Below are 20,372 nucleotides of genomic sequence, written 5' to 3'. Positions count from 1 at the left end.
ATAAGAAGGTTGGACAATTGGTCTTGGTCAAGACCCTTAATGGTGTGACACTTGTCACTACCAATTACCAAGTAAAATTTTCTTTTTCTTTCTTGCAATTTCAGCCCCAAAATTTGGTCAAGGCTAGCTGGAAATTAAGGAGATATTTTGCTTAAATATTAATGAGCTTGTATGGTAAGAAAGTGGTGGTCAATCGGTGTTCAATCGGTAGTGCACGGTTCATGTCGGTTCGCACCGTTTTTCCTTAAATCACACGTACTAGAGTTTTTACTTCCTATTCACTAACTTTTTATCATTTCTTCTAATCACATATTATTTCTCACCCAAAAGTCACTCTTAAGCACCAAATTTGATTCTCGCTCCATACCGGATGATTACACGACGGATACACGAAAAACCCTATTTCACTTCGAATTGAAATCGGAAAGGAAAACCCTAATTTCCTATGATCATTGGCACTTTTTCTAGGGTGATTAAGTAGCAATATGGTATAGAATAATAATTTCTAAATTATTTTCAAATAAAAGGAAATTTTCAAGAAATATGCAAAGAATTTGCAAGTCCTCACAGATTTAGCCATTTGCCATAACATGAAAGTTTAGTACTTTGTCTTAGCTTTTCAACGCCTCCAAGAACGTCTTAAACAGACTTTGGTAGCTTGAGATATGGCCATTTGAAGGCAGTACGGTTAATTAGCCGATTAGTTGGAATTTGGTTCTGTGAATTGGGAATTTGACTGGGTTACACTGGAAATTAGACTAGGTGGTCTTCACCAAAGTTGTAGCTCTCTGCCTTAGCTTCGAAATGGTATAAGTTACACCTCAATCCAATACGCGTAGCCTCGGTTGTGTCCGTTACGGAAAAACACGTCAAATCTGTCTTTTGTTAAACTTCATTTCCGCACATGTCGTTAGCTTGATTTTGTACCTGTATGACCTTGAGCCTATTGAACGGCTATTGAAATGAGATTATTTTGTATGTAACTTTGAGTTTGTTTGAGGAAAATATTGAAGCCATAAATGGCTGGAAAATAGGTAAACACAAGGGGCATGCCGCCAAATTTTCACGAGAAAGATAAACTAGTCTTTGGAGTTCTAGTTCTGTATTTTGCAAATTTAACTTGGATGCACTGAAAAATGGGTCGAGGTATCTTCATGGAAGTTATAACCTTTTGTCTAAGGTTCGAGACACCATCTAGTATATTTTGATCCGATAACCACAGCTCCAGTTATGGGCAAAATCGTGTAACCCGTTTTGTACCATTTTCATTTTCACGGACGCGCATGTGCATTTCTCAACTGTTTTTGCCGTTTTGGACCGTTTAGGTCTACTTTTGGTATTTTGTTACCATTCCGGCCGTTTTGGCCAATTTCGACATTCTTTTGGCCTTAACATCATTTTGACCGTTTTTTATTATTTTTGATCATTTTCGACTGTATTCGATCGTTTAAGTTATAAACTGCTATTGTGTGGCCGTATCATTTATGTGTTTATATAATCAGTCAATACAGATTGTGAGACTTTTGACGGTGATGGTCAAGTTCAGTGAATTGTATCATTTTTCGTGCCAAGCTTTATCAAGTGAGTAATTGGGTTGTTTATTGATGAGAAATTGTTAAAGTGCTTTGTATATGTTAAATGGGTACTTAGGCGAGGGTGTACTTTATCTCACTCGACCTAAGCCATCCTTTGTTTTGATTTCATATATGAGATTACATGTCTTATGTTGAGTATCACCCTTTTGTTGTGTGCTGATGGGGGTGGTTACATGATTTGAGTTGAGTATCTCCCTGTTGCTGTGTGCTGATGGGGGTGATTACATGACTTGAATTAAACCCCATTTGCTGTGTGCTGTTTGGGGTAAGTACTTTGTTGTGTATTTTGTTGAGAGATACCATCTATTGAGAGATCGGATATCTCAGGGCTTGGTTCTAACCCGGTTCCAAGGGTTAGACGAACTATTCGAGCCAGTTGGGGTTTGGTCGAAGATAGTTCCATGCTAAACTTGGGATTTAGTTCCTTGTTAAAGCTTTGACGAAAGCTAAGCTATTTTGTTTCGCTCGAGCTGCTGTGTGCTATTGACTGGCCAGCGGGGGTTGATAAGGTGAACGGGGAAAGTTAAGTGGAGTCTACGGACCATGAGTACTTTGGTTGACGGAGTGTCAACAGGCGTTCAAGCTCGGGAAATTGAACTGGCTTTGGAGCCACCTGTATCCTACCATTGTGTTGTTACCTTTTTTGTTATTGATGTAAAATAACCTGATTACTTGTTATTTGGATGTGAGTTTACATTTATACCCTGATTACTCACTAAGCATATAACTTACCACATTCCATTTGTTTTCCTTAGCAGGGGGCCGACGCGGGGATCGCGGTGTTTAGTCTTTTGATTAGAGAATAGTTGAATTTATCCTTGTTATAAGTTGACTAGTAAGATGTATATAGTTATCGTGGTGGTTGTAGTTATCAGCTTTTTTAGGGTTTACTTTCTGATACTCGTGGTATGTATGACTTGATGTACAAGTTTATGCAACCTTTGAAGCTATAATAGAGTACATAAAACTTACTTTTGGCGTGAACTTTATTTTCTAGTTTTAGAGTATCAAGTCCTGGCGCGAGTTGGGCAGGCGGTCCGCAAAACCCTTTGGTTCGCCTTAGGGTGAGGTGGGGCCGTCACAACTAGGGCAAGTACAATTGCAAAATATATCTTCAAAAGGACTAGGCTATGCTATTCTATACAAGTCTCTCGCCCTTGCTCGCATCCCCTGTAAGGAAAACAAAACTAACGGAATGAGCTAAAAGCCTAGTGAGGTTCCAGACACATAAACAAACAATGAGTTCAATACATTAACCATAGATAGCAAGTAATTCCAGAAACATGACAATATAAAGCAATAATAACATTCATTAAAAGGATACGTGCTCACATGGAGCCATTCATTCATTCATTCATTCTCCTTTCATTTCCTTATTCCTCCATTCGTTTGAAAATGCATTTTGATAAGTAAAACCCTTCATTTACATTGACATTCGTTCATTCATTTCATTTCACCCCCTCCTGGACATTGGCCAAGCTCCACCAGACTACACGATAATACTCGAGTATACCAAATGTTCACCCAGGGTCACTAAATCGCTCGATCGAATCCACTTCTGACTCGAGTCGATCAGTAACGAAGGGCAAGGGCCCAGTTCAACCAAACGGCTTACATTCATATGCAACTAGCATTTAATTAATTAATCATTGAAAATTTCACATTCATTTAGGTTGAGTGCGATAAAGTACACACTCGCCTAGAAAACTCCTTTTAAGCAATCATTGAAAACATTTAACATGTTACCATTCGTTCTTAACAAGTCATATAATCAAGAACAAGCCACATAGTCAATGAAAATATAACAAACAAGGAACACGCACCTATTTACGCAAAATAACATCCAAAGTATCCTTTCGAATAACACCCTCAATCACCAAGGAACCCTAATATAATCAAAAGAACACATTATGCTTCAACCATCAAAAATTTAAGTGATTCAAAGAAAATTCGAATACGTACTAGTAAAAAGTATAAATATGGTTTTGGTAGTGAAAAGAGTACATTTAAACCAAAGGACATAAGTAAAATATTTGTAAAACTTATGCTTACTTGTAAAACTTTAAAATCGCTATTTGAGTCGAAGTGGCAAAGAAAACTTATTTCTAGTAGTCGTAAATTTCATTTTTTCAAGGGTACAAGTTTCGGCCGAATTCTAACTTATATACCTCGATAAAAGAAGACGTAAATACCCTAGATGGTTCACGTAGTATTCGCTCTCAAGCCTTACTCAAGTCGCAAGTATATCGACCTAGTTCTCGAGCGTAAATTTGGGCAGCACGCCCTTTGTATTTACCTATTTTCCAGTCATTTATGGCTTCATTCTTTTCCTCAATCAATTCCAAAGTCATACACAAAATCATCTCATTTCAATAGCCATTCCATAGGCTCCAAGTCATACAAGTACAAAATCAAGCTAGGAGCATGTGCGGAAATGAAGGTTGAGTCAAGAAACAAAAGACAGATTTGACGTTGTTTTACGTAAGGGACACAACCGAGGCTACGCTTATCGGATTGAGGTGAACTTTATACTGTTTCGAAGCTAAGACAGAGGGCTACAACTTTGATGAAGACCACTTAGTCCAGTTCATAGTATATCTAGGTCAAACTTTCAAATTACTGAACCAGAATCGCACAAACAGGTCAGTTAACCGTGCTATGTTTAAACGACAATAACTCAGGCTATCGAAGTCCAATCGAGGTGATTCTAGGGGCTTTGGAAAGCTAAGACATAGCACTACAACTTTTGTGTTTTGGCCAAAGGCTAATTCAGTACGGATCAGGGTGAACAGATGCGGTCAGATTGGTGAAAGGTCAACGCTGTCCACAGGGCTCTACCTATGGCAGTCAGGGGTAGTTTTATCTTTTCACAAGGTACAGTGCTCGGATTGAGCTGAAAATTTGCAAACAACTATAAACATCATTCTCTACAACTTTCATGTTTTAGGATAAGCCTAATTCGGCCTCTAACATAGGCAACCAGAAACCGGCAGAACTGAAAACAAAATTTCCTGAAATCTGGAATTCATACAGTCCAATGCTAATCTTCTTATTTCTGGTTTGATTCACCACCTCAACTTCATATACAAGATTATAACCATCATAAACCATCTAACCAACAAGAAATATAGTTGAAAACCTCAACCCTAACTCAAGAACATGCACCATATCCATCCAAACCATTGAAATAACTATCATTAACTAAAAATTTAAGGTGCTATACCAACTTAAGCAAGATTAAAAGTAAGAAAATGGTAAACCAGCATTATTACCTTCCTAAAGCTGCTTTCAAGAGTAACCCTAGCTTTCCCTTCCAACTTTTGCCAACACACAAGTACCTAAGCACTCAAAGGAAGATTTAATCGGTTTAGTTTCTTGATTTTCACTCAAATAAGCTAAACTCAAGATGAAATGAAATGGTTTTCTTTCTCTCTTTTCCTTTCTTCACTCACGGCTAGAATGGCAGAATGGAGGCTGAAATGAAGCATCTTGGTCGGTCAAGAGATAAGAAAAGAATGAAGTGTTGTAGTCAAATTTACTTCTAAGATAAAGACTAAACTAGTCTTGGTCAAAGGTCCAACATCCAACCTTTCTTCCTTGCTTTTGTGTTTTTTTTTTCTCTCTCTTACTTTATCCCCTCAAAACAGCCGGCCACTAGAAGGTAAAAAGAAGATGATTTGGGTCAATTGTTGGTTTAATAAAGTTAAGTAAGACTTGGTCAAGTCCAACTTCCAATGGGTTTGTGACACTTGGCTTTTCGAGACTTACCTCATTTCTTTTGGTCAAAAATTGTGGCTAATCTAAGAGATATTTTAGGGTTAATTGACTGAAATAAAAGCAAGGCTATGATGGTAATAAAGTAGTGTTCAAGTGGTGCACTCACTCGGTAATAAATGGTACCCGTCGATTTCAACCGTTTTTCCTCAATTCGCACGTATTAGGATTTTAACTTATAATTCACTAACTTATTATTATTATTCTAATCACACATTATTTTCTCATCTAAAACTTACTCTTAATACCAAATTTGATCCACACTCCGTACCGAATAGTCGCACTCCGGATAGGCGTAAAACCCTAATTTGTGCTAACTTGAAAACGAAAAGGGAAAACCCTTCATTCTATGTTCATTTGCACTTATTGTGGGGTGATTGGGTAGAAGGGCCATTATAAAGTAATAATTTCCAAATAAAATGGAATTTTAAGAAAAATATGATGCATTTTACAATTTCACAGATTAAAATTAGGGTTTCGACAAAAATATGAGGGATTTAAGAAAACCTGTTAGTCACAAGTAAAACTAGGGTTTTGATTTCAATTTAAAGTGTCCAATAAAAAAAACAATGTTTTTAAAACAAAACAAAAGAAATAGATCAAAATTTTAAAAGAACGAGGGAAAAACATTGTCCAAAAATTCGGGGTATCACATTTATCCATTGAACTGAATTACTCCAATATTTCTTTTTCTTGCTAAAAAAAACTGTTCATGTTTTTCTTTCAACTTTGCCGCTTACCTGTTGAACTACTTTTAGAAATAAGAAATAACCAAGATAAAGACAATGGTTTAAATCTTGTTTCTTACCTAATTATACATGATGATGTTATAAACTGGGTTTGAAATAAGAACAAGTAAGAAAAAACCAAATCATGTAATAAAATATTATAAATATGATCAAACTACATTGGCTATTAGATGTTTAAAGACCACAACTATTTCTTTCAAATATTTTATGACAATAACAACGATGAATTAATTCACTCTGAACCCTCAATAGAAAACAAGTTGAGAACAAAAAATTTCACCTTCTTTTTATTTAGTTAAATCCAAACAACGAAAAGAAGTAGCTATGGAAAGATCCCAAGCCATAAGTCAACTGATTGTGGACTTTCACATAAAGAAATTCTCATGAGTGTGTTGTAATGTGGGAATTAGCCTTCATTTATTTTCTAAAATAATGTGCTTAATTTTTGTACTAACTAATTGAATAAAGATTTTATCAAACTGCCTATTAATCAATATCTTTTTTTTATTTCAATATTTTTTTGAAAGGAGAAAATTTTATTCAAACTCAGAAAACCATGACGGATACAAGTTAAATCCGGGAAGAATTACATTTAACCTAAATCTTCGAAACGAGGGAAAAACAAGATTGTCCAATCGATACTCTCCCCTAGCCAATGCTGACAATTCAGCGATATGCTCATAGACACAGAACAAACGATCAGAATAAGCACAACCTTCATTCGACAACACATCCGCCACCTTATTAGCTTCCCGATAACAATGCTTGAACTGAAAGCATCCCCAAGATGTCTCCAATATCTACTCCACTTCCCCACTGATAGACCATGGACACTAGTAAGTATTCAATTGAATGTGCACTAACATCATGGAATCCGATTCAATAACCATATTAACAATGAAACCTCTTTGTACACATAACTTCATCCTAAGGAATAGAGCTTTGGCTTCAGCTTGTAAACTGGTTCCATTCCCAAAAAAGCCAAAAAATGCAAATAACATGTTCCCCGCAAAGTCCCGAAGAATGCCCTCTCCACCACTCACACCCGGGTTACCTTTCGAGCATCCATCTATATTGCCTATTAATCAATATCATTTTCTCTTATGTCTTCATAATATGCATTTTAGTGAGCTTATTATCATGGAATAGAAGCATTTTCTCAGTGTTAGACAATCTTTATTCTTTGTCTTTTGGTGTTCTATGTTCACATCAAGGTTGGTTATATTTGGACCTTTGAGTTATGTCCAAATCATTGATAGACCCTTTTTTCGCTTGGAAATTATATCTAATTTACTCCAACCAAATATTCTCTATAAATTAACATAAGCAACAACTTATCAATAACAACAAGAATGAATTGATGAGGGGGAATAATTGTGACAAGAAAATTTGCAAAACTAGAAGCTAGGGTCAGATATAGGAGGGATGGGCAAGGGTAGCTGTCCCTTTAAAAGTTTTCAAAATTTTAAAATCCTCTCCATAATTTTAGTTGTCAATATTAATTTGGCACCCTAAACATAATTATTAGTAGTTCTTTTTATTATTTTGTTTAATTTCTTTTGATTAAGTGTCTTGTACCAAACTAGCAACCAGTTTCCTTATAAAAGTATACAATTAATATTTATTTTATCATATGATTAGTACTCCCTCCGTCCCAAAATTTGGGACGCTTTTTGGGAAACGCACTTTTTATGTACAGTAGCATTACGGGACAGGCTTATCTAACTCTTCCAAGCGTACCCTTTGCTGTTTGTGGAGTGAAACAACAAATTGGTGGGACCACTTGCCATTAAGTCACTTTGACTAAAAGGCAAAGACAATCAGAAGGGTATAACTTCCGATGATGTGTTGTGGCTGGGTCTATCAGAATTGGTTAGTGCAATCTTGACTTGTCAATAGAAGGGTATAACTGGAAAATAATTGTAAAAAGTGATTTGACTTTTTCAAAGTGACTCAAATTTTGGGACAAGCAAAAAGTGGAAATATGACATTAACAATGGGACGGAGGGAGTACTATTTTTGAATAAAAATTATAAAATATTAAGTTTTCTTTTAACCAACATTCTCATAAGAAACCAACTCTTAGTTTCTTTTATTACTATAATTTAAATAGCAACTAAGATAACATTGTACATGTTATATAGAAAATAAAAAACAAACAAAATAAAAAAATTAACTATCATATAAATTGAAGAAGCTTTAACCATAGTTTTGAATGCCTCATATTGATAGTAAATAATATGTTAAAGAGTCAAATTTTCGCATTTTTCTATATAATTTGTCTTTAGTTTTTTTTTTAAGAATTTCTTAGTCTTAGTTATAGTCCACGAAAACTTCATTTTACATTTAGTATTCTTAATTTGTTATAGAATTTTTTTTTTCTATTGTATCACTGATGATTCGCCTCCCGCCACCCCTCCCCAAAACTAAAATCTTGGATCCATCACTAATAGAAGCTATAAAACAGTATAACAATATGATTACGAAATCATGAAGAGGAAAATAGAAAAGTAAAAGTCATAAAAATATTGATACCTTTATAGAAAAACAATCTCATATGAAAGGGTGAGAAATCAATAGCATTAGAATGTGTACTCAAATGAGGAAAAAAAACAAGAAGTAAATTTTGGATGAGGAATACCTAAGTAGCACTTAAAATAATTAATATATTTTTAAGGGAAAGTAAATAAATTATCAAAAATCTTTTTAAAAGATTATAACTTTTACAATACACTTTGATAAATAGATAAGTCATCACAATTTAAAGATTTGTAGCCAATATGTCTCTTTGTCTAGTAAAAGAACATTGGGCCACACAAAAAGTGTATACACAAATTTTTGGTCTAAACAAAAGACATGAAAAAATTACACTAATATGATTATTGACTTCAAGAACAAAGTTTGCAATTTATGAATAAATTTTTAATAAAATAATAATATTCTAATTTCTCTCTTCAAACAATTCAAATCAAGGGTCAAAAGAACTTGTTCTTCGATTGATAAGGACATCTCATACAGTTGAGCGTAGAAAATAGTTGACTTTATAATTCTGTCTCAAATACTTGAATAATTGCTCATTAAACTTCTATGTAATCATAAGATTTGGAATTGACTTGAATCTTTAAATTGACTTTGATTTGATTTGAACTCATATCGTATCGACCACCTTAAACCTTTGATCTTCAAGTTTCAACAAGAACGTAAGATTTGGATTTAAAGAGAAAATTATGGAATGGATTGGCTTAAAAATAACTGTATAACAACCTTTCAGAATTATCCATGCAAATTGGATGACTTCTAGCTCAACAAACCATATGAAATAAACTTTTTTAAGATATCAAAGTAGAATTCAATACATGGGTTGACATAAGTATTTTGTTGTAAATTAATTAAATTAACTAATTTACACTAATTTGACAAATCTTTCATCTTTAATATGACTTGCATGTCGTGGATCATTTGCGTTAATCCGAACAACTAGTGGAATTGTTATAATTTAGATTAATTTAATCAAGATCAATAAAAAATTATTTCAAAATGATCTAAACAAATTAGATTAAAATATCATCATATACAGTTTACTTTGGAGCCAGTTTCATCCATTACTCTCAAATATTAGTAGTTTTGTTTATTCTGCACAGGGGATGTAACGGCTCCAAATTGACAAGAGCTAACATAGTTAAGCCCAATTAAATATGACCATAAGTGTGAATAAGCGCTAAGCATGCGCGTCTAATGTTAGCACAAGATCCTAGTCTGTCTGGTAAGTTTCCAACCAGAAAAACTTCCTACTTTTCCAACCATAATCTATTATGATTATCCATCATTGACTTTTGTTTCATGTTCTTGAGAGAGAAGAAGAAAAACAAAGGGAGAATAAGGAAATCATTAAGGAATCCATCTACAATGTGTGGAATTTCTTGAATTCTGATTCATCTTATCTTAAATCTTCTCCCATCTATTTCTTTGTACATATGGTCTTTTACACATCCAACAATTATGCATCACAATTCTTTTGAATTTACAAAATATATATATATATATTTAACACTTTGAAAAGTTAATTGATGTATGAGAAAGGCCTTTATTTTCTACATGTATATAATTTTTTCAAAGGCTGATTTCTCTTTAACTAATCATTTCAAATCAGATATTGGTAGAAGAGTATTCTTGTGATGATATAAGGGTATGTTCTATAACCTTAAATTTTATTTGTCTCTTTTTAATCTATTTTGCATTTCTTCTCTTATGGTTTTCATGTTTTGATGCAGGATAGAAAAGTAGAATGGATTTAATGGCGTTGTAATGCTATTTTCTTTAAATGGGGTGTCTGTGGGACTAAAAATGTCCGTGGAACAAGGGAATACAAATAGAAACGATGTTTCAGGTAAGCAATTTCTCTTTTGCCATAGATGAAGTTTTCAAGTTTTATTGTAATTGTGAAGAAGATTGTACAAAAATTTGTTTTGATTATAATTGTTTTCTTGACGATGAAAGTCATGTAAATTTGGATTTTATTTTTTGACAAGCATTTCTCTTCGAGATTTTACACTAATACTTGTCTCTTGACAAATCATAATAATGAGGATACAAATGATATTTCCATATATTTATAAAACTAATATTACCAAAGTGTTAAAATTGAAATTTTTTCTTTATTTTCATTTCATTAATAGAATTATTCCAAAAATGTGAATATAAAAATTATAGAACACATTTTCTATGCAATATTCGTGAATCTAATCGGATTGCTAATGCTTCATCGAATTGTAGGACTTTTCCCTCCAGTCAATTTTTGTTCTTGATTTATCTAGTATTTATACTCAAGTTATATTTAACAAGGCTAGAAAAGTTTCAAGTGCTTAATATTAGGATAACGTAACTAAATTTAGAAGGAGGCCAAGTTTCTTGTTCCCCTCGCTTTCTATTTTAGTAAAATTGATAGATTTGTATGCCAAACAATCTACCATCTCAAGGTAAAATTAATTAAAATATTCTCCTATACACTCCAATTAGAAAAAATGAAAATTTTGCTATGTAAACATCAATATCACATTATTGGACATAATAATGAATAAATATTTTTTTCTTTTGGTTATGCTATGATTACATCTTAATAGTTGTGCTTAAACAAAAATGGCATTTTGCTTTTGGATGTTAATAGTTTTACAATATAATAGGAAGTCCTTGGATCATTGATCATATGTATTTTGACTTATACTTTTGTATGACACAATTGTAGATACTATATCTATAAATTCATCAATTTAAAAATTTAGTAGAGTTGAAGGATGATAATTGTGCTAATTTTGTATTACTATTGCTATTATTAGTATCATTCTAAATTTATATTTATTTGATAATGGCCATAATTATTATGTACTAGTGTCTTTCTTTTTTTATTTTCTATTTTATTTTTGCATTTTTTAGTTATCATTTTAGTTGGCTGCTAAATGATTTTTTATTTGACTATAAGTTTATTTCATTAGTTTGGACTACCTAGTTGTAGGAGTTCAATGCAAAAAAATGTTCTCATATTTAGTTGTTAAGGGAGTTTTAAATGATGACTTTATTTTTCTACTGATTTGTGATTTCATTACCAAGATAGAGCTATATTATTAATAGATACAAAAGTTTGAGTTTAATTATAGTCCTAATTTCAAATTTTTATTTTGTATGTGGTAAATATGTGACATTTCTATCTTTACTTGGTCAGGTTTCTGCCTCTCTGACCTACTACAAATGGAAACCTCTCCAAGTTATAGTTGCTTGTCAAACGAAAGACACAATCTTTCTTCTAGTACGTGTGATGTCTTATTGCTTAATTTCTGACCTAACCCCAATGTTACTGAACCATGAGTATCTTTGACAATATCATTACCTTATAACTTTCACCCTCAAAGATTCTATTTTAGTTTATTTAACTCAAGTTTTTGTAATAAACTTGCTAAGAAATGACATAGAATAACATGGTTTATATAAATTCATAATAGTTTATCAGAAATCAATAAATAGAAAATCTTATCCAACTTATTGAGGCAAATCTTATCTACTGTATTGGGGATTTGGTAGAAAAACTTCAGTAATTTCCTTCTACAATATACAATTTGCCTTTTGATTAGGGAATTCTCATCTAGAAGTATTTCTTTTTTTTTTTTTGGTCTTCTCTCAATTGATTTTAAAAACTTTCTTTTGTTGTATTAAATTTTCATTCATTAATTATGATATAATAATATAAATTTTTTTTGTTTTGCAGATCATGAAAGAAAGTCAATTTGACATTTTTCTTTAAGGCATAGATGGTTCCTTGTACAATATTTATAAATATAGTGATCTAGTTGTCGAAAAAAATAAACAAGAGAAGAAAATTTGGAACACTATTGCTTTATTTCTTATCATCATGCAATATTTTAAATGCTTCAATTGTTGCTGTTAAAGATTGAGCACCTTTTATATTATACATTATGTTTCTTTGAGAAACACAATTATTTTCGTACTTTATTTGGTACTTTCAAAAATTCTGAACTACAACAATGACTAAATCTAACAATTCTAGAGAAATATACAAAATCTTCAGTTTTCTTATTTGAAGACAAGTGGTAATCACCAAATAAGGCTATAGTATTTTGTTGCATAAGATCAAAGACTAAAATCCATGAACACTATATAATATTGTGTACTTGATCACTGTGTTGTAATCCTTAATTGGTATCACTTGCTATTTGAGTATATATCATCTATTTTACTTTAATATTTATTTCATTTTTTGAAACTTTACCCTAAGAAAGTAACATTGGAATTCATATTATTTTAGAATAGATTGGAAAAGAGTAATATAGATAGTTTTAGCAATGGTTTAATACTAGTTCTACATGGTTTGCCCTTGAATAGCTATTCTTTCGCAACAATGGTGCAAATCCATTTGATATACTTAATATGAGATTAGTTTAATATATAGTTAATCTTTTAAACTTAGTCTAACAGGTGTGAGGTTAATTTTATGGTATTGGTGTATTGTTATAATTTCATATTCATTTAGCCAATTTGGTTAGCACCGTGCATGCCTGTTTATTAAATTGAAATTCTTTACACACGATTGTCAAGTAATCGAGTCAGTATTTATTAACTCATTACTTAGTTAGAAACAACTAAAGCAATTGCATCATAATTAGTTCACTATCATGAACATTTACAAAGTTAAAATTGCTTCTGTAATGGTTCCTTTTTGTAGTTTTACTTAATTTTAATTTTCTAACTTTAGATGTTCTCAAAACTTATCTGTCTACTGATTAGGTCCTCAAAGAAGATTGGAAAGTCTACTAGTTGAACGAGGCAATAGATTTTGTGCAGATTGTGGATCACCTGAACCAAAATGGGTGTGAGTATTAGAATTTAAATTGTTAACTTCTTGATTTTTTTAGTTTAGATTTTCAATTATTGTGATATTCTTTAGTTTTATATACTTAGGTCGTTTCTAAATAGTATTTATGTTTCTTCATATTTTTTTTAAAGTAGATTAGATATTATACGAATTTATGTTTAGCTACATTAGTTGATGTCACTATAAAAATTGTCTTTTTTACGAAATTTTATGGAAGGATTAAAGTATGTTTATCTATTACTTGTATGAGTTATAAGGATCTTATGACTTTTTGACATTAAGCGTCTTGAGCAACAATAAACATTTCTAAAGATTCTATTTTTTTCTTTTTAGAAATAAAATAATGACATGTTTTTTGTATGAAAAGAATCTTTAAGTACCAAGGACTGAAGATGGCCTATTTAAAGTAATATTGTAAATTAGAACTATGAGAAATACCTACTTCAAAGCCAAATTAAGGAAAAAAGAAAAAAAAATGAGAGAGGTAATCTTTCTTCTTCCCCCTTGAGTTTTACTTCCTTTTTTCTTTGTTTCTTTTTTCCCTTTGAATTATATTTCCTAGAAAAGAATTCTAATTCTCCCCATTTATAATAGCAGTTGACATTTTCAAATAAATATAATACTTATAAGATGTCTAGAATTCATCTATTCTTATTCTATACATATTTTAGTATCACATGGATGCTATAGAATTTCTTTTTAGTGACCTGCCCTGAAATTGAGTCACAAGAATGATGCCATAATTATAGCGATATCATCAGCCAACCTCAAAATTCTCGAAATCTATCCATCATAGCTATAACACATCTACATTGTTGAGACATACGAGATTAAACATAGATACTTAATGGGTTAAATACTTAGAAATCACTCCCTAAGAGTATAGCTTGAATGTCATCAAAAATTTATCTATAATACATGAACTAATACAAGGACTAAGGACTACTTTAAAATTTTTCTTGTATCAGAAAAATGACACCAACTAACTTTCTAGTTTTTATACCTACAATAGTCTGAAATGATTAGTCTGTACTTGGTTAAAGTCATTTAATGTTGAGTCATAGATATTTTAAATCTTATAATTATAGGTCTTATAGTATGATCCATATCACTATTATTGGTCAAAATATGCTGAGAAATGATATAACAAACATAAGTTGGCCATTAAATTTCTTTGGAGCAATATGATTTTATTCAATTAATTATCATGCATATAGTTCTATTTAAAAGGTAGATGCTAATAACATTGGTTTACTCAATTACACCTATAGGAGAATGTAGAGCATTCGATCATTTGGTAAAATAATTAAAAGGAAAAAGAATATTTGCCTTGTAATTATATGGACCGATATCTTACTTGACAATAGAATTTTATATCCAACTGTCTGTGACATTTTCTACTCTTCCTTTGTGTTAGTCAAACATGAACTTTAAAGTCTGTAGCTAGATATTTTGTTCCAGTGGTGCTTTGATTTTTATGTATTTCTTTTACTATTGTTTTTACATCCTTTGTCTATGACTCAATAGAACTTATTTCATGATTATCAGATCATTCAATTTTGGAGCTTTTATATGTATCAAGTGTTCTGGAGTTCACAGAAGTCTGGGGGTGCATATCACAAAGGTATTCATCCTATAGGTTTGATATTTCTCTTGACTATGTATTTATATGCTAACACTAGTACTATGATTGTATATTGTGGATTGCATATCACAAAAGTATTCATCATATAGGTTTGATATTCTCTTGACTATATTTATATACTAACACTAGTACTATGATTGTATATTGTGGATTGCCAGTAACTATACTTTAATAAATAGGGTACTACATCAGTTTTTTGTGAAAAAGTTAGAAGCAATTCACATAGCAAAATCAAATATATATCTTTTATTAGCACTAAACTTGTAAAATCATTTATTGTTCAAACAAAATGATACCCTAGGAAGTAATTACCCACCAAAAAGACTTAGTCTAACCCCAAATAAGATGAAGAACTATTGCTTTTGGTTTATGTAATTCTATGTAGAAACGATTGAGCACATCAATCTTATAAAACTAAACCCTTCTTATTGGGCCAAAATTCTAAACTAAAAAAAACACTTCTATAAAACCAAGAATGTGTTTCAATGGTGGATATCAAAAAAATAGTGTAACTTTCTGTACATAGTAGCAAGTAAGGACCAATTAAGAGAACTAAGTTGGTTTTGAATAGTTTTGATTTTCTTGATGGAAAGAGTCAATTATAACTATTCATCTTTTATCTTTATGTCTTGTATTTGATTTTATTAGAAATGAATTATTCAATCTTTATAATGGCTATGCAGTACTGAGTAAGGACATTCATTATTCTCAATACAAGTATCCGATTAACAAGATATAGTCTTAGAGGAAGTTTTAACTTTAGATATTTTCTCTTTATATTTTGATGCTAATGTTTTTTTTCCGCACCCTCCCTCTAGTCTTATTGAAGTTAAGAAAGAAAATTTTATAAGAGTACTCTACAAAAGAAGGCAAATTTTGCAAGGATTTAAACTTTCACAGAATCTATCTTTATTGCTCCAACAAGTATGATTTTATATAAAATTTTAGTCTGAAATTAATTTTTAGTTTATGAGAGACACAAAATAAATTAAAATAAACATTCACTTAATAAGATTTTGATAGCATGGAATATGAAACCTCTAAAGGAGACTTCCTTTTTGAAGTTTAATTCATTTGGGATACTTAGTAACTTCCTCTATAATTTTGTGATGATTTTAAGTTGTATAATTGCGTATATGCTTATAGTTCTTGTTGTAATTTCTTGATCAATATAATTATATTTCAAATTTAATATGATAGATAAAGAAGGAAGATTGAATAGGCTGATAACTAGTAGCAAAGAAACAAAAACTAATTAAATAAAATGTAGGAGTAAGTGGTGACATAAAAAGTGCTGATGAGGTAAGGTTTTGATTTGTTTTAATTTACCTTCTAAGCTTACTTAGGATGACATAAAAAAATTTAAATCAGTAATATGAAATTTTTTTCATTTATCTGTGCTACAATTAATATTTAAGTGTTTGTGACATGCTTATATAATCTCTTTTGTTATGCAAATGTAGGAGTAAAACATTTAAAATTTTCACTTAAATTTCTTTTGGATTACCTGCTTAAGGTGATATTGCAATTTTTTAAAAGAAAGTGCAAACTATTCTCTAACTAGCATTATTTGCATAGTATTTTATTTTTGATGGAATAGTGGATGAAAATGGCGATTGAAAATCAAAAATTTTATGGAGCTATTAGTAGGAACAAAATTGGGAATAATAATATTAATTGAAATCATGTGGCATTCTTTTGGAATATTAAATATTAGTATTGGATTTAATAGCATTAACATGAAACACCATGGGGATTCCCTTGATCAAAGAAACCATAAAGAAGTATGGCCTCTTTTATCCACTTAATTTTTCTCTTCTCCTCCTTTATTGTGTCTTTTCTCTTCATTTTACTGAAATATGTTCTATCACTTGTAGGAGTTAAGTTTTGTCTTTTTGGTATCTCCTATTTGTCAAAATATTGTTGTCATTAATATAGAAAAATATTATTTAGCAATCTCACAACAAGAATTATATAGAAATGTAATTTGATAATTTTTTACTTAAGGCAGCATGTCATTTAATTGTAATCTTATTCTTTCTTTTTCTTTTCTTTCTAGTAAAAGACATACTGTATAAAAATTATATATGTTATGATTTGGGAATTTTATATAAAAATTATATAAAAGATAAGGATTTCATATAAATATAATTTAATAATTTTTGGTTTAGCCATATTATGGTCGTGTGTCATCTAATTTTAATCTTATTCTCTCTCTCTCTCTCTCTCTCTCTCTCTCTCTCTGGTAAAAAAAATTTTGTACATACAAAAGTCATAAATGTCATTATAAGTAAAATTTCTTACCCAACTTTATTTTTATTCAAGAGTATAAAAGTAGATGGAATTACTTTCCCTTGTACTATCACTACCAGAACATGAATGACTATTACCAAAAATTAAGTAGGAAAATGAAGTCACTTCTTTCTATTTTTTGTTCATAGATTTTTCAAAATTTTCTTAAGTAGATGTAATAATTGTTTGATACCTTTAAAAAATATAAAATTTTTATTAATAAATCATGTTACTATTTGTTCATCATTTGTAGGTTTTATCTGTGAAACTTGATGAATGGACAAATGAGCAAGTTGATACTTTGATTAGTATGGGCGGAAATACTGCTGTAAACTTGAAATATGAAGCTCTTCTTCCAGAAAACTACAAAAAACCAAAACTAGATTCATCCATTGAAGAACGCTCTGATTTTATTAGGTAATTGATGTTTGACAAATAACTGATTAGTAAAATATAAAAATTATTTCTGCAAATCAGCATTTACCTTATGGATGTTTCAGGAGAAAATATGAGTTACAACAGTTTTCTAATTGTGATGAGCTGATGTATTGCACCTTGCCATCGCCATCCTCATCCTATTGCAATTCCGTAAGTTGTAATTACACTTTAGAGAAAAGACAATATGAGAAGCAAACAACCAGTAACCGTATCCATGGTTTGGGTCAAGCATTCCGTAATAGTTGGAGAAGAAGTTCCGAACAAAGATCCACAAAGAAGAGTAACTCAATGGTATGATTTTTCTGTTACTGCAAATTAACTCATAAAAAAAGTATGAATTTTTTTTTTCACTTTTTCATTTTTTTAATGTAATGAATCTTAGATTGTTGTACTGGATATAGGCAGGTATGGTCGAATTTATAGGACTAATAAAGGTAAATGTGGTTAGAGGCACGAACCTGGCTATTCGAGATATGGTGACGAGTGATCCTTATGTCATCCTCTCACTAGGGAATCAAGTAATTCTCTTTTCTAGTAACACTTTGATATTTTCATATAGTTTAGGTAAAATTTGTTATTTTATAGTAGAAGCAACATTGATGAGTAAATTTGTTGCAGTCAGTAAAGACACGGGTTATAAAGAATAACCTGAATCCAGTATGGAATGAAAAGCTAATGTTGTCAATTCCAGAAAATGTTCCTCCTCTGAAATTGGTAAGGTGCTATTATTATGAACTTCTTTTTCTTTTTCCTTTTGGTGACTTGTTACATCAATTATCTAAAGTAACCTAAGTTTTCAAAAATAAGAACTTGTGAGTTTTGCAATTTTAATAAAAACTTATTCAAAATTCAATATGAAATATAATGGATTGCTTTTGTAACACAATAATTTCTTATAATTAATTGAAAGGAAGTTTGACATGGAAAAATCATATCAATGTTATTGTCTTTAATTTGTATTTTTAACATCGTTTACACAATGAAAAATTAGTATCATGAGTTACTTGATCCAAAAATTCAAAGAAATCAACTTTATTGGATAGTCTATAGCTTAAATAACATTATTATGATCTTTATATATATATATATATATCAACCAAACTAGTTAAATGAACATTTGAATATGCCATGGTTCACTCCCTCCATTAACAAATAAATTAGTTTCTTCCGTCTATATGTGAATCTAAGTACTCGTTGTATTCTTATATTCAATATGTAAGAGTTCATACAATTCTAGTCTCTTCAACCAAATTTATTCTTCTCTCATAGTTAGAAAGCAAAGTCATGATTAAAAAGTAAAGCAATTAAAACGATTTGAAATAACTTCTATAAGTATTTATAATAAGTATTTATAATAAATTAATTAGAAACTCTTGATATTCGAAATCATTAGTGGAAAAAGCCATAATCAGTGAGATTGCAAGAGAACATAAGATTTAATGTTTTATGTGTGATACTTATAGAGTAGAAGAAAGAGTATTACAATTTTATTTAAGTTTGTGCCTTTTAATAGTTAATATGTCTCATGATATTATAATAAAAAAAGTTTTTGTCTCTACATTATTAAAAAAAATTCTCGCTAAACTAATTTGTGACCTTATCTCATTTTTGCATTTATTTTTGACACTTCTATTCAGCTTGTATATGACAAGGATACATTTACAACGGATGACTTTATGGGTGAAGCTGAGATCGACATTCAACCTCTAGTCTCTGCTGCCAAAGCCTTTGAGTCTTCCATACTTCATGAGCCTATGCAACTCGGAAAGTGGAAAGCAAGTAGAGAGAACACCCTTGTAAGAGATGGTATTATTTCCTTAGATGAAGGTAAGGTGAAGCAAGAAATAGCACTTAAGCTCCAAAATGTTGAAAGAGGAGTGTTGGAAATTGAACTTGAATGTGTTCCTCTTACTCAATAGTTGGTGAAAGTTAAAAGGTTAGTACGTTGAATGTTTTAAAGATGTAAAAAGGTTAGCATTTAAAGTTTTTCGAAGTTCTCTTAACCTACCAAGTGCATTAGATCAAATATTCTTTTTATTTTCTCCATGGACTAATAATATTTGCTAGTCCATTAGGTTACTCAGTGGAAAGCAAGTAAAGCCAAATAGTGCATTGAACTAAACTGACCTATGCCCATGTAATGCTTGTATGTTCATTTTCATGATGTGTTTTGTTAGATATTACAGTAAGATATGGTTGTAAAAAAAAAAGGAAAAATCAGGGAAAGTCCTCTTAAGGTTTGGAGTGTTTTGCATTTTGTCCCCTTGACTGGTAGTTAAAGCATTCAAGTAGTAACTGTGGTAACGGTTAACATGTAAAGGACAATGGTATCTCTAATAAAATAATGGATGGACAAAACTCCCTATGGGTTTAGGTCGGGCAATATTTTTTTCCCAAACATGCCTTTCTTGGAGGGAAAAAGCCCGCTCTTGCAAAATATATTTTGCAAAGAAAAAATGAAAGAAATCATATGCTTAACGATTCTAAAAAAAAATAAA

The 20,372-nt window shown here is 31.0% G+C and overlaps 1 protein-coding gene across 1 annotated transcript; it reads left to right on the top strand.

The window, feature by feature from the left end:
- The first annotated feature begins 10,462 nt into the window (after nt 1-10,462).
- LOC113754289 (probable ADP-ribosylation factor GTPase-activating protein AGD11) lies at nt 10,463-19,793 on the top strand. Its single transcript, XM_027298672.1, has 9 exons — nt 10,463-10,505; nt 11,835-11,918; nt 13,412-13,496; nt 15,048-15,123; nt 17,690-17,853; nt 17,937-18,165; nt 18,276-18,392; nt 18,493-18,588; nt 19,512-19,793. The coding sequence occupies exons 1-9, from the start codon at nt 10,463-10,465 to the stop codon at nt 19,791-19,793; spliced, it is 1,176 nt and encodes a 391-aa protein (XP_027154473.1).
- Nucleotides 19,794-20,372: the final 579 nt, after the last annotated feature.

Source organism: Coffea eugenioides, chromosome 2 (genome assembly GCF_003713205.1).
Source record: "Coffea eugenioides isolate CCC68of chromosome 2, Ceug_1.0, whole genome shotgun sequence".
In the NCBI taxonomy this organism is placed as follows: domain Eukaryota; kingdom Viridiplantae; phylum Streptophyta; class Magnoliopsida; order Gentianales; family Rubiaceae; genus Coffea; species Coffea eugenioides.
This window is presented reverse-complemented; position numbering and strand designations above follow the sequence as displayed.

Excerpts from the sequence above, each read along its gene's own strand:
- LOC113754289 (XM_027298672.1), top strand. The coding sequence starts at position 10,463 with ATGTCCGTGGAACAAGGGAATACAAATAGAAACGATGTTTCAG. Across the intron at positions 10,506-11,834 it reads AAATAGAAACGATGTTTCAG|GTTTCTGCCTCTCTGACCTA; the intron begins GTAAGCAATTTC and ends TTACTTGGTCAG. Across the intron at positions 15,124-17,689 it reads TGGGGGTGCATATCACAAAG|GTTTTATCTGTGAAACTTGA; the intron begins GTATTCATCCTA and ends CATCATTTGTAG.